The sequence below is a fragment of the Coffea arabica genome, chromosome 6e, assembly GCF_036785885.1.
Source record: "Coffea arabica cultivar ET-39 chromosome 6e, Coffea Arabica ET-39 HiFi, whole genome shotgun sequence".
NCBI classification, from domain to species: Eukaryota; Viridiplantae; Streptophyta; class Magnoliopsida; order Gentianales; family Rubiaceae; genus Coffea; species Coffea arabica.
The window spans coordinates 6904047-6917743 of NC_092321.1; the positions used below are offsets into that span (position 1 = coordinate 6904047).

At 37.8% G+C, this 13697-nt stretch overlaps 2 protein-coding genes and 1 long non-coding RNA gene across 4 annotated transcripts; 2 read left to right on the top strand and 1 right to left on the bottom strand.

The window, feature by feature from the left end:
* Nucleotides 1-1964: 1964 nt before the first annotated feature.
* Nucleotides 1965-5797, bottom strand: LOC113697434 (protein NRT1/ PTR FAMILY 6.2-like). 2 transcript variants are annotated; one of them, XM_027217042.2, is made up of 6 exons: nt 5609-5797; nt 4981-5089; nt 4027-4244; nt 3340-3881; nt 2881-3224; nt 1965-2662 (listed from the first exon to the last, which is right to left on the bottom strand). In XM_027217042.2, exons 2-6 carry the CDS (start codon nt 5078-5080, stop codon nt 2130-2132), a joined length of 1737 nt encoding a protein of 578 aa, XP_027072843.1. In that variant the 5' UTR covers nt 5081-5089; nt 5609-5797; the 3' UTR covers nt 1965-2129. The 2 variants fall into 2 exon arrangements, with proteins under 2 accessions (XP_027072843.1, XP_027072842.1); XM_027217041.2 differs by lacking the exon at nt 5609-5797 and adding an exon at nt 5190-5528.
* Nucleotides 5798-7829: 2032 nt separating this feature from the next.
* On the top strand, nt 7830-9346 carry LOC140009424 (uncharacterized). Its single transcript, XR_011816832.1, has 2 exons — nt 7830-9041; nt 9130-9346. It is a non-coding gene; the product is annotated as an uncharacterized lncRNA (long non-coding RNA).
* A 935-nt stretch (nt 9347-10281) lies between these two features.
* Nucleotides 10282-13035, top strand: LOC113695551 (pentatricopeptide repeat-containing protein At4g32430, mitochondrial). The gene has a single exon (XM_027214684.2). The coding sequence runs from the start codon at nt 10650-10652 to the stop codon at nt 12987-12989; it is 2340 nt and encodes a 779-aa protein (XP_027070485.1). The 5' UTR covers nt 10282-10649; the 3' UTR covers nt 12990-13035.
* Nucleotides 13036-13697: the final 662 nt, after the last annotated feature.

Below are 13697 nucleotides of genomic sequence, written 5' to 3' on the forward strand. Positions count from 1 at the left end.
AAATTAGAAAACAAAATTCTCAAGAAATATATATTTTTTATATTCGGAATTGAAATTCGAAAAATCCATATGGAAAAAGGGAACCATCGCATCGATTTCGATTGGAATGAAAGCATATCAGTGACAGAAATCCAAACGACAACTCAGTTTAATATAAGGTTGTTAACAATTGCTTTTTGATGTATTACTATAATGGTCACCAAAAAGATGAAATTATTTGTGGCTGGCTGTGATTATTTGTCTCCCGAATGTATGGTTTAAGAGACACATGTACGAGGGAACGTTCTTCTTCTTCTTCAAGTGCAATAATGCATTGTTAGAAATCGATACGACTGACTTTTTGCACCTCCATTCGACTCTCGTAGACCTTTCGTTGTAACAGTGCAACATTATGACTTTTTTTTTTATTTCTTGTATGCACCTACCTTAATACTCCTTCGGAAACAGCAAATTGTAACTTTGACATTTTTGTTTCTTTCACGGTAACTATTGTATAATCTAAAGAGATTCTATTTGGAGTCTAAAGAGACTGTACTTGGAGTTAACAGATATACAGATCTTACTACATCAAAAAAGTGTTTTGATACAATCTTTAAATTTTTTTTGCTGTAATTAAGATTTAAACATCCACCTATAGTCCAAAGAAGGACTTAAGACCCTCCCTGGTGATTACTGAGCCAAGTTTAGTGGTTAGCAAATTGTAACTTTGACTGAAATGCAAAATTTCTTTCCCAAATCCAAGATTTCCCTCATTTTCCAGGGACCCTTCACAAAGATTTATCCATTCTAGCGAGAGCGAGAAGTGAAGCAAATAGGGTTAAATTTGACTTGTTTGTCTTTCCTGCGCGAGCGAGAGCAACCTTCAGCTGAAGATAAAATATTCTTCACAATCGCTCATAATTCGCTGAAGGACAAGCCCTTTCTTTCTGTAACAAAAAGATTCCAAATTACCGGTGCAGATTATTGACAGAGAAGGTTTTCAACTTTGACGTACGTAGTACACAAATCATCAAATCACCATCCAATCGTAGCACTGGTCAAATTCACTAGTAGTAATAAACTTCTGATGTCAATTTTGAATTGGCTAAATTCAGTCAAGAACTATCTGTTCAAAATGGTAAAAATGTGGAGTTTTTAAACTGGTTACTACTAATTTTCTTTTCTTTTCTTTTTTTACTATTTCAATGTCATGCAATTTATCAATATCAAAATAAATTAAATATACTGTTGGCATAAATAGTAAATCAATTCTAAGAAAAAATAGAAGTTTGTATGCTATTGTTTAGTGGCGATATTTTAGTCAAGTCAAGTTTTATTATTTATATTATGGTAGTTTTATTGTTTAGGAATGGGTATTTTATTAGTTGATTTGCTGTGGTCGTCAAGACTTGTTTATTAATTCATATAATTTATAAATAGGGAGTATCATTACTGTTATCAGTTAAACAGAGTGAAAATTTGAGAGTATCATTATGGCGTGTGATTGCTGATAAATTTGAGAGTATTATTCCTCTTCTCCCACGCTTTTTTTTTTTTACTATACAAATGTCATCACTTATTAAATCTGTATCTGTACGCATACTTTTTATGCGTGTAAGTCAGCCTCCCCTTATGTGTTTGCGAGTGTATTAATTCAATCTTTCCAATTATGATTTTTTGGATTTAAACAAATATTAAAATCTGCTGAACAGAGGATAAATAGATCGAAACTCATCCAATTCACTTTCCGGTCCAATTTGGAATCTCCAAACCAAAAAAAAGAATACTGAAATTTAATCTAATAGTATGTCTACAAAAATTAATTCTATTCCTGTACTGAATATCGCTGAGTAATGTAACATCCCATGTATTCGTCGCAAAAAGGATCAAAATTACCCACAGTTCTGACACTTGAAGGTGGACTTAAAATAAAATACTCGAGAACTGGATTGGAATGGAAAGTAAAAAAAAGAAGAAGAACGAGATTCTTGCAGCCAATAACCATACATTCTTTCCAAATCCAAATGGATTTATTACAGTCATTGACCAACTCACTATATATTAAGAAAAGGACAAGCGAACTTCAAAATCGTCATCCTTGTCTGCCTACAAGGGTAGGTCACTGGAGGAGACGTTTTGGCTAAACATCACTAACATTTCTCCTCAGCACCGGCACCGTTGGCAACATTGCCCATTTCCATGGCAGGATTTGGCTTCTTAGGCTTGTACCAAACTGCACAGATGCTATATACTACGAAATTTATGACGCCCAGTACTGCTAGAAGTGCATAGAAGAGATCGAGCCTTCCATAGTTAATTTTATCGGCTAGCCATCCTTCACCACGATGGCTTCTTGTCGCCCCCTTCACTATGGATACAAGCATGCTACTGAAAAAGAAACCAAGTGATAGAGTTGTCAAGAAGAGGCCCGTGCTCATGGTTTTCATTCCTTTGGGCGATTGTGTTATGAAAAAATCAAGCTGTCCGGTATAGATGAATGCTTCTCCAGAACCAACCAGAAAGAACTGTGGGATCAGAAGAAACACGCTTATGGGCAATGTTGCAGTGGTTCGCCCGGCGGATTTTGCGACCGACAATCTTTTCATCTCAACTAGAGCAGCAGCTGCCATCCCGATCGTCGAGAGTACCAGACCTATAGCTATTCTCTGTAGGCTAGTGAAACCTGCGGCCCACAAATGATACCCACACAAAAATTTTGGGTTAAGAGGTATACTTAATGATTACAATGGGACCCGAGACATAATGCTTAGCGAAAAGGTTCGACCACTTTAATTTGTCAACCCTTGCTCCGGAATGAATGAGTCTATTACGTTATTTTATAGCATAAAATTACTATACAATAATTTGCCCGTACAGTGAAAAATTTTGCTGTGCCTCTACCTGGTTTGCCTTTCCATTTCTTCCAAAATGGCATAATGAGACGGTCATAGACTCCCAACGTGATCAAAATGGCTGCTACAAAAAATACATTGAGTGATCCTGCTGGAATTTGGAAATTGCCAATTGATCTCTCCATGGTGGATGCTTGGTCAACGGAAAAGGTGATCATCTGTGCATAAGTCGTCCAGAAAATGATTGTTGTGGCCCAAATGGGAAGTAGTCTGGCCATCATTTTCACTTCTTCCACTCTTGTCACTGTGCATAGATTCCAAGGATTTGGAGATGCAGCAACTTTTTTCTCAGAGAAATCATCTTCTGCAACAATAGCAGCCTTATCCAGGAATCTAAACCGAAAAAAGAAGAAGAGGAAGAAATCGCGATATTATTAGCGAAGTTTGGCGCTAGCAAAGATACGAAATATAGCAATACCATGTTGATCACAAAAATACACGTACTAACCTAAACTGATCAGTGTGCTGGATTCTTGAGGCTTCATGATTTGTTTCGTATAACATGTTAATGTCGTAAGGAACATTCATCTTCCTCTTTCTTATAGCGGCTGCAATAACTTGAAAGATTTGGACTACAGGGCTCCTTACTGTTTTCTTATACCTGTATCTTCTTGTCCCCGAAAAGAAGATAAAGATGGCTATGAACATTGACAAGGAGCAAATACCATATGCCAGGCTTCGACTAACATTGTCTTCTAGGTAAACAAGGACAGTAACTGCCGCGAGTGTTCCTATACTGATGAACAAAAAGAACCTGTTGAAGAAATAAGCCATCTGTGACTTCTCCTTTTCATCTCTCTCGTCGAATTGATCACTTCCAAATCCTGAAACGCTTGATTTGAGGCCACCTGTCCCCAGTGCAATAAGATATAGAGCAAGGTACAGCATTCCCATTTGTAATCCGTTGGCTGTTTGGCAGTTGGCATGAGCAGCACAAGGTGGAGGCCGCAGCTGGGGTACTTTTGTTGTTATTGCTAGCATGCCAGTTCCCTAAATCATTTTTCGTTTTTGTCAGTGTGGAAACTTTTCAAAAAATTTGTACCACCCCCCCTCCGAAAATAAAAAAGAAAGAACAAAGAAAGAAAGTATGAGTGATTTTTTATTCAATGGACAATCGAAGTACATATGCACTCACCATTGCTTGTATTGTTGAGAAAATAGCAATAGTCTTGTATCTGCCCAGGAAAGAGTCGGCAAGAAAGCCTCCAAGCAAACACAGAAGAAAGGAAGTTCCCATGAAATCTGTGACAGTATTGGCTGAAACTGCACTAGGCAGATGCATGGTTCCACCGAGGTACGTAACAAGGTTCACCGCTATTCCCATTGTTGAAAGCCTCTCGCAGATTTCAATTCCTTTATGTTTTCCAGCCCCAAAATAAAAATAAAAATCGGACCAGAGATTTCAGCCTAAACTTCTCAAATTTTAATGCAGTTAAAAAAAAAGAAGAAGAAAGCTTTTGACTAAAACCAATGCAATTTGGACATACGTATGAATGTCAGACAAAAGTAACATGCTCAAGCAACGTGCTTTTTTGTCTTTTGGAACAGCTTAATTATAAGATCATCAATCTTTCAACTATCGTATTTTATGAAGAAAAAAACTTATAATGAATAAATTAGACCATAAACGTTTTGATTTACGTAACTCTTAAAAGTTAAACCACGTAGAATAGAAGAAAGTATAATACCAATTACAAATCAGTCTAGAAGAAGTTGGCATCGCCCTTTTTTAATATACATATACAAAGGACCACGTCTCCGATGGTAAATGAACCATTAAATTTCAAGACATTTCCTTGGACCACCACGGTATCTGGCCGGAAATGAACCACTTGTTCACGACGCTTTTCAACCGCAAGCTTAATCTAGTAATGGCATCGCAAAAAGGGCAAAAAAAATGATAACATGTCTGACATGATCATGAATTCAAAATGAAGATTGCACAGCAGTATTATTGTAAGCTGGTCAGTTTTTAGTATTTCCGCTTAAATTCTGTATCATTTCACCTTCTCAACATTGAAGCAGAATGGCACTTGCAGTACTGGGATAGCTAAATTTGGTTTAGTTATGAAACGAGGAGAATACAAACCTAAGATAAGTGCAGCGGGGACCCAACCACCAGTTTTACTCTTGTCAGCAGGGAAGCCCTCGTGGTCAACCGCATCTGCAGCAATAGTAGTACTGCTCATCTTTCTCTCCTGCAATGCAACTTGGTTATGTACTACGTTAACAGCACAATGAAGAACTTGTTTTGACTTTTGATGCAGAAGTTAAAAGGCAGCTAATGCTCAAGCTCACCGAGTATTTTTTGCACGATTCTTGAGTACGGGAAAAAGATCAAATTTGAAAAGCTGAAGGGTAAGGCAAGAAAACTACAATTGAAGAAACTTCTTTATTCTTCAAACATGTCAAACTTGAATGAGTAATGAATGTCTCAAGGGAAGTAGGCCTTTTATAGGCAAACTTTTCGAACCAAATATGAGCCTCCAATACTTATTTGACACAAATCAATGGTAGGAATTAATTGGGCCTATCCCAATTGTGAACAGAAGCTTCTAGGACGATTGGTGATCCTTATCAGATATGTTTCTGTACGAAAATGAGTAAATTAAAGGTGATGTTGAGTTGTTGAAGTGGAAGGTAAGATGGGAAAAATTTTGGAAACTCTGGAACATCCATTTCTCAATCACAACACAAAGGTGCTTCAATTATCTCACCTATTACTCTGTTTCAAATTGTCTCTGGGTGTGTTTCTGGCATGGAAGTTGTGAACCACAGTACACATATGGATCTTTCAATCTACCTTTGATGGGTAAGTGCTTTTGCAACCCCACACCCACATATATGTGCCAAAAGGCTTCAACTTTTGTTTTTCACCTATTGTGTCTCTGTCTCGGCTATGGTCAAGAAACACAATGCCAATGTATGGGGAGGGAATGTATTTGATATGTAACCTCCGCCGTTAATTGATAATAAGTAGATAATGTTTCTGTTTTGTGGATTTGGCATGAAAGTCATCCTCCTGGAATATAATCGCGCTCTCCCTGCCCTACAAATGCACAAAAATCAGTAGGAGACTTGCCGACCACCACCTTTGTACTTACTCCTCAATAATTCAGTTAACAGTTACATATAGGAATATAAATATTATGTGATTATTCACCAATAAAATGGTTGTGTATGCATCATCTATCATTTTGCATGATGAATGTGCATCTTGACGCATTGTTGTTGTCATGGTGTTCTTTCGAATAATACTACTATCATCTCAACATAGATGATCAATCACAGAGCATCTACGTACGATGCTCATGCTTTGATGCATATATATATATATGTATGTATAGTAATTACTACTATATATTGGCAATCTCCATTGATGTAGATGTAGATACTGCTAAAGCCAACTTGGCAGAAAAATAATGATGTTATATATATTATGTTGGTAATCCTCTTCCCTGAACTCAAAAGCATATATGATATGTGTATTAACAAAGCTACACGCACAAATTTGTATGCATAAAAGTTTTTGCAAATGCTTATACCTTTGCTCCGTAATTGTCATCAATAATTGTACAGGATGATTCTAAACAGCTCGATGCCACACAAGCTAGTTTGGGGTTTCTGGGTTCTTTGTCCCACGTTGTGGGCCGATATCTATCCCACATTTCATATGAAGATATATTTTACATACTTATATATTATGTATGAATCACAATAATGCTGCAAGTAATTACATAGCCAAGGAAATAGAGAGTAATCTTGAAAGAAAAAAAAAAAAGATAGGGAAGTTTCCATTGTCATCGATATTATGAATCGTTTACAATCCATAATAAAAAAGTTGATTTAATTTTGAAGGACGATTTTGTGTGACGTTTCGAAAATTCTTTCTTTTGTGAGTCAAGGAATTTCACCGTACTGGAAAAAATTCGGCCGACTCCCACTTCCTTTATTATATGCCGAATGTTGCAGTTTGATTGCTTCTTTAGGGGTCACAATCTTGCCTGCAGGTCGCGGTTCATAATCAAACATCCCACGATACATGCGTCTTTGAGTTCCATACTTCCACTGACTTTGTAACACCGAAACCAGCTCAACTACGACGTTGCATATGAAAGTTTGATTACCACAAAAATAAAAGAAACAGAAAAAAAAAAAAAAAAGGTCAAGGGGCATGTGACAATTGTTTTAAGTAGCGGTGCAATTGAGTCGATTTGGGACTACGAGTTGTAAAACTCAGTGTTCAAACTTTTCGAGTTCTTGAAAGCTGAACTCAAACTCAAACTCGATTTTGTTTTATCTTATTCGAACTTAAACTCGAGTTTGGTCAAATTAAGTTTAATCAAGAGCTCAATTTTTCACTTCAATCGAGTTTAAATAATATAAATTTATAATTTATATGATTTTAAACAAGAGACAAGATACACATTTTACTCTAATGAATTAAAGAGTAAAAAACATATATATACATATGAAAGTCGATTAGTTTTCAATCTTCACATATTAAGTTGGAACTCAAACTCAGTAGTAATTTTGCAAGCTATTCAATTAAACTCGAATCGTTTGCACCCAAGTTCCAAGCCAAAAAAAGCCTTCAATCTGTCAACTGCGGTACTCTGTCCCTGTGTAAGGACAAGAACATGTCAAGTAATTCTCGCACAACTGAGATAACATCAGTACATGTTTCACATAATAAACTATAACTGAATATGATAATTATCTCTTTAATAAAAAAATATTTTACATTAAATTACAGGTATGTTCTTAAATTATCTAGTGGAGTAACAACGTTCCAGTCCCAATCTCACCCACAAAAAAAAAAAAAAAAAACTTTGGGCAGCATTATCATGGATAATGATCACGTGTTCCGCACGTGCAGGTAGTGATTGCAATCTTAAACCTGTGCAACCGTCGTGCCTGTGCAACCGTCGTGCGATGCATTGGCAGAAAAGGGTTGCACGTAGGCCACTTTATCGCAACATAGAACATGAACGCCTGCACTGTCTCTGTAGCATGAGATTGCACGGCCCATGTCTGAGCAATACCTTTGTCTCCCTGCCCTTTTCTTCCATTAAATTGCAAAAGGTATTGTTGCTCTCCTATGGGCGGCTTTCTGGGTTTTGACTATTGCGAAAGGGAAGCAGATAAATTGACAAATCGATGCTGCATTATTTGGCAATGACTTTTTGTTGTGGTCGAAGAAGTTCCCACTTCGAGGGAATTACTTTTCTTCAGCTTTGTAAAACCAGGTGCTCTATTTAATTATTCTTTATTTTGTTGTCATGCAATTATTTGGCCACTTCATCTTGTCTTCCATATCGCTCACGAATTTATCGATGCATTGCTCATAATAATAATAATATTCGCTGTTAAATGTCATGTTCTCCAGTAATGAACCCGATTTGAAGTAGAACTTGGGAAGGCATGATCCAATTTCTCAAGTGCTGTTCAAATCCTACATGTGTAAAGTGAACCCAAAAGCAGACAACCCTTCTGCAATCTATCGATTTGAGGTTTTGGTGATTTTGTGGTGAACCTCTCTGCAATCTATAATAATAAGATGCATCTGACACCGAAAGGATATCCAGTAAGGCAAGAGCCTTATCTTGATTATTTAACTTCATCAGAAAATATCTCGTTAACAAAGTGTAGAACTTCACATTATTGGCAGAGAAATGGACAAATGATGTTACATAATGCTAATCTTCTTTCCTTTTGGTTTCGTCCTCTTATCTTTCACTTAACTTCATTTTCAAGTGCGTTTGGACAGGAGATTATTATTTTTTGGAAAAAAAAAAGTATTTAAAATGGTACTGTAGCATTTTTTTCGTTGGGGGTAATGTGATGAGTATAAAATATAAAGATTGCTGAGATAAAAAGAATACGTGTATAGGATGAAAACAAAATTATACCTGAAAAAAATTATATCCGAATGCACACCTGATACCAGATGTGACTGAAGTGGGAGTTCCTTTCATGAAACAGACCAGAAATTCAACTCGACAGGAAATGCTCAATCCGAAACTCTATCCAGTCCCCCCCCCCTTTTTTTGCCTTCTTAATCCTTCCTAAACCCCTACTCCAAATTTGCCAGCCCAGGAGTCTGACAGGCGGGAGCATGGCTCCCCAGTTCTGTTCACGTTTTGCCCAGTAAGTCCTCTTTATTTTTATTTTTGGAACCTGCCATATATATACTGCTGGAGCTGATGATTATTACTACGAGTTTTGTTTTGGTCAGGACTGCAAAGGAGAGATTCAGCGAGTATGATATAATGCACAAACCAAGATATTAGTCGTCCTCGATTTGGCATAAGGTTTCAATCTTGATATAATGAGTAGGGGCCGCAGAAATGGAAATTTTCAACCATACAATGACGCTTCCAAAGCTGCAAGCCAATATGTATTTCCGAAGTTGCAGATAATTGGCTTCTTAATAATAGATGCATCTAAAATCATTTTGTAATTGCAGCCACACGACCTTTCGTTTATCAGATCACTGTTTCCTGTCTAAACACTACACCATCCCTTATCCTCGCGTAGAGCACCAACCTGAGAAAGCGTGAAGCAATCTAATCATTTGATTTTAGATTCGGTGGTTGTTTGGCATTAAACATGAATGTATCTGGGGAGGTAGGGATGGAGGCAGGTGTTGTTGAGAGTGGACAATTGCACCTCCTCATAATGATAAAGTGATTTAAATCAAAATTTTCTCTATAATAATGACACCACTGGCCAAAAATCTTAACTCTGCCATTTGAGAGGGGGAGGGGGAAGGGGACAGTGAGGGACATCCAAGATTCTATTTTGATATGTTGTGAATTTGAAAATTTTCAAAGAGACTTTTTACTAATAAAATATGCACCGATAATATGTATATTGTGAGCGTTAGATGAATGACAATTATATAAAATTTAAATTAGAAATTCAACTTTTGCACATATGTCATGGATTCAACGATAATAATATATACACTGTCACTGTATATAAGATTTATTCATAAAATATTTGCCCCGCGACTTTTTGCACATTACACAGTATGGTTCATATGACCGTTGATTTTTCCACCTCTTAATAAAAAGATTTGGCTCCGTTTACGCGTAGTGAGGGGTGAGGAAAGAAAGAAAGCTTCATTCTTTTATTTTAATTTTGGGAGAATTTTTAATAAAAGAGAGAATAACAGGTGGAAAGAAGCATAATAGGTACAAAATGCCGTATATGGCACATACTACTCCCAAAACAATATCAAAACGTACCTCTTTGTTTCTTTCTACATTTTTTTTTTCTTTTATCATTTGGAACTGTCTTTTTTCAATTTCTTTTCCCCTTCTGTGATGGTGATTTTACGAACGAATTAGTCCATCTCGTGGCAAGGCCCGGCCTAGCGCCCAACTCCACACACAAATTTGGCAATCCACTTGTGAATATCTCACCAAATTTTATTGGGACCCCAACTCACCAAATCCAGCAAGCTCCTAGCCGGAAACCAAAATCGAAAATTGCTTTGTCGATAGAAGTAGCCACAATTTCCCATCGGTGGTGTCAAAAGAGTGGGTTGGCCCTTATTCTGTCCGACCCACTATTGGCCTATGATTCTGATCCTCCAAATCCAAAGGTTCCAAAAGGCAAAACACACATCAACTTCTTTTGGGCCCACGAGTAACGCCGTAAATTGGGGTCTAGGCAAAAGGGAGGGAGGATCCTTCATTTTCATTTTTCACTGACGACACATGACCTTTGAGTAACTGATGAAATTCTCATATGATTACCGGCCAACTGAAATTCAAGAGTCTGTGCGCCAAACTTCCACAGCTAGCGGCTTTCAAAACATTACACTCGTTCAACTATGAACATCAACTGTTTGACGAAACTCCTAGTCCGCAACGTGCCTCTTTACACCACACCATGCTCAATCATGTGCACTGCAGGCACCCATTTGAAGCTCTTAAGACTTTCAAGAAGCAGCTTCAATCGGGTATTTCTGAAATCGACGAGGCTGCAGTTGCAATTGCTCTCAAGGCTTGTCGTGGTGACCCCGAAATTGGGACTCAGTTTCATGGTTTTGCAATAACCTCAGGGTTCATAGATCACGTTTCTGTGTCAAATTCCTTGATGAACATGTACTGTAAATCCGGCCAATTTGATCGGGCTCTCTGCGTCTTCAACCGGTTGGAGAGCCCGGACACTGTTTCTTATAATACTCTGCTTTCAGGGGCCCAAAATGGGGAAGACGCACTTAGTTTTGCTTGTCATTTGCATTCCGCTGGAGTTCTCTTTGATGCAGTGAGTTTTACAACTATTTTGGCGCATTGTACTGATATTGAGGATTTTCATTTTGGATCACAATTGCACTCTCTCGTGTCAAAATTCGGGATGCGGAGTGAAGTGTATGTTGGGAACGCACTCGTAACTATGTATTCAAAATGGGGAAGGATAATTGAAGCTGAAAGAGCATTTTGTGAAATTCCCAACAAAGATTTGGTCTCCTGGAACGCAATGCTCTCAGGATATGTTCAAGAAGGTAGCCATGGGTTGGAAGCAATTTTTGGGTTTGTTCAGATGGTGAGAGTAGGGTTGAAGGCTGATCATGTTTCCTTTACCAGTGTGATATCAGCTTGTGGCCAAGAAAGAAACGTGGAGTTTGGGAGGCAGGTTCACGGTCTAATTATTAAGAGGGCATTTGAAACGCATGTTTCAGTATGTAATGTTTTGATTTCAATGTACTCTAAGGGTGAGGGTGATTTTGTTGAAGATGCTAAGTTGGTCTTTGGCAAAATGGTTGAGCGTAATGTTATCTCTTGGACAACAATGCTCTCAATGGATGAAGAAGATGCTATGAATTTATTTAATAAGATGAGAAGAGATGGAGTTTATCCAAATGATGTTACATTTGTTGGATTGCTTCCTACCCTGACAAAGAATGATATGGTGCAGGAAGGCCAAATGGTTCATGGCTTTTGTATAAAGGCTAACTTTTTGTCAAAGTTGAATGTTGCTAATTGCTTTGTGACCATGTATGCAAAGTTTGCGCGCATTGTTGGCTCGGTGAAGGTTTTTGAGGAGCTTGATTACCGAGATAATGTATCATGGAATGCTTTGATCTCCGGTTATGCTCAAAATGAGTTGTATCAAGAAGCTTTTCAAACATTCTTGTTAGCTTCAGCTGAGTTACGGCCAAATGAATATACTTTTGGCAGTATATTAAATGCAATAGGATCATCTGAGTCAATTTCTTTGCGTTATGGCCAGTGGTGTCATACTTATTTACTGAAGCTTGGATTGAATTTTGATCCAATCATTTCAGGGGCTCTTCTTGACATGTATGCAAAGCGTGGAAGCATTTGTGAGTCAATGAAAGTTTTTTATGAGTCTGGTCAAAGAAGCCAAGTTGCCTGGACAGCTATAATATCTGCTCACTCAAGGCATGGGGATTATGAATCAGTAATGAGTTTGTTCAATGAAATGGAGAAGAAAGGTGTGAAGCCTGACTCAATCACTTTCCTTTCTGTATTGACAGCATGTGGCAGAAAAGGGATGGTGGATGCAGGAATGCAAATTTTTAATTCAATGATTAAGGACCATTTGATTGAACCATCTTCAGAGCATTACTCCTGTATAATAGATATGTTGGGTAGGGCAGGGAGGCTGACGGAGGCTGAAGAACTGGTAGCTCAAATTCCAGGAGGGCCAGGATTATCTGTACTGCAAAGCTTGCTTGGAGCTTGTAGGATTTATGGGAATGTGGATTTGGCTACGAGGGTAGCTGACACTTTGATCCAAATGGAACCTGAGGAGTCAGGTTCTTATGTGTTGATGTCAAATTTGTTCGCGGAGAGAGGGCTCTGGGAAAAGGTAGCGAAGATAAGGAAAGGAATGAGAGATAAAGGGGTAAAGAAAGAGATAGGATTTAGTTGGGTTGATGCTGGTAGTGTCGACGATTCTTTCAACTTGCATGGATTCTCATCAGATGACAAGTCTCATCCCCAGTCAGAGGCAATCTACAGGATGGCAGAATGGCTAGGATCGGAGATGAAATATCTAGAGAAAGAGAAAGAAAGTTGTGATGTATTACTTGACTCGAGCACTATCGCAATTCTTTGAGCCTTCAATGTGAATGGCTACGTTATACTGAAACTTTTTTGAGAAATTTATCTTCTACTGCAAAGAAAGTCTTTATCAGCCTCAAAGTAAATCAAGTAACCTAAATTCGGAGCCGCGGGCCAATCCGTTGCAAACCATTACGACAAAGCACACCCAACAGCTAGCAATTTTAACCAGTTTCCCTTCATCTAATGGTTCAGAGTAATGCAGCTCAGCCTTGCCCTCTAGGCTTCAGTCCAGCCTTTCATACTCCCGTCTGAAAAACTCAATTCCAGAGATTGAACAGGGTAGAATACCAAACAACCTGCGGTTAGTTTGCGGTTAACTAAATTCGTTCCTTTCATAAATTGTCATTTACTCATTTTGGTAAAAATCCATAGTCTTTACAAGTGATCATGTCATAGTAGTTTGCTATATCTAAATGCAAATTTAAAAAACAAAAAACAAAAAAAAAGTGGAAAGAATCGAACCGTAAAATCAATGTGATCCCAAAATAATCTTTGACGCCTTTGACTTATTTATATTAGTGCGGTAATAAAAAAGAAACTACTATTAGATGTGGAATTGAGATGAAACGAAAATGAAGAGCAATTGTTACGTGCACTTGAAAAAAGAAACAACGGTAAAATGCGATTGCTAGAAAATTTGGAATGTGAACAATGAACCACACAGACAGTGCACCACAGAAGGGTAAAAGTCCTGCCTGGA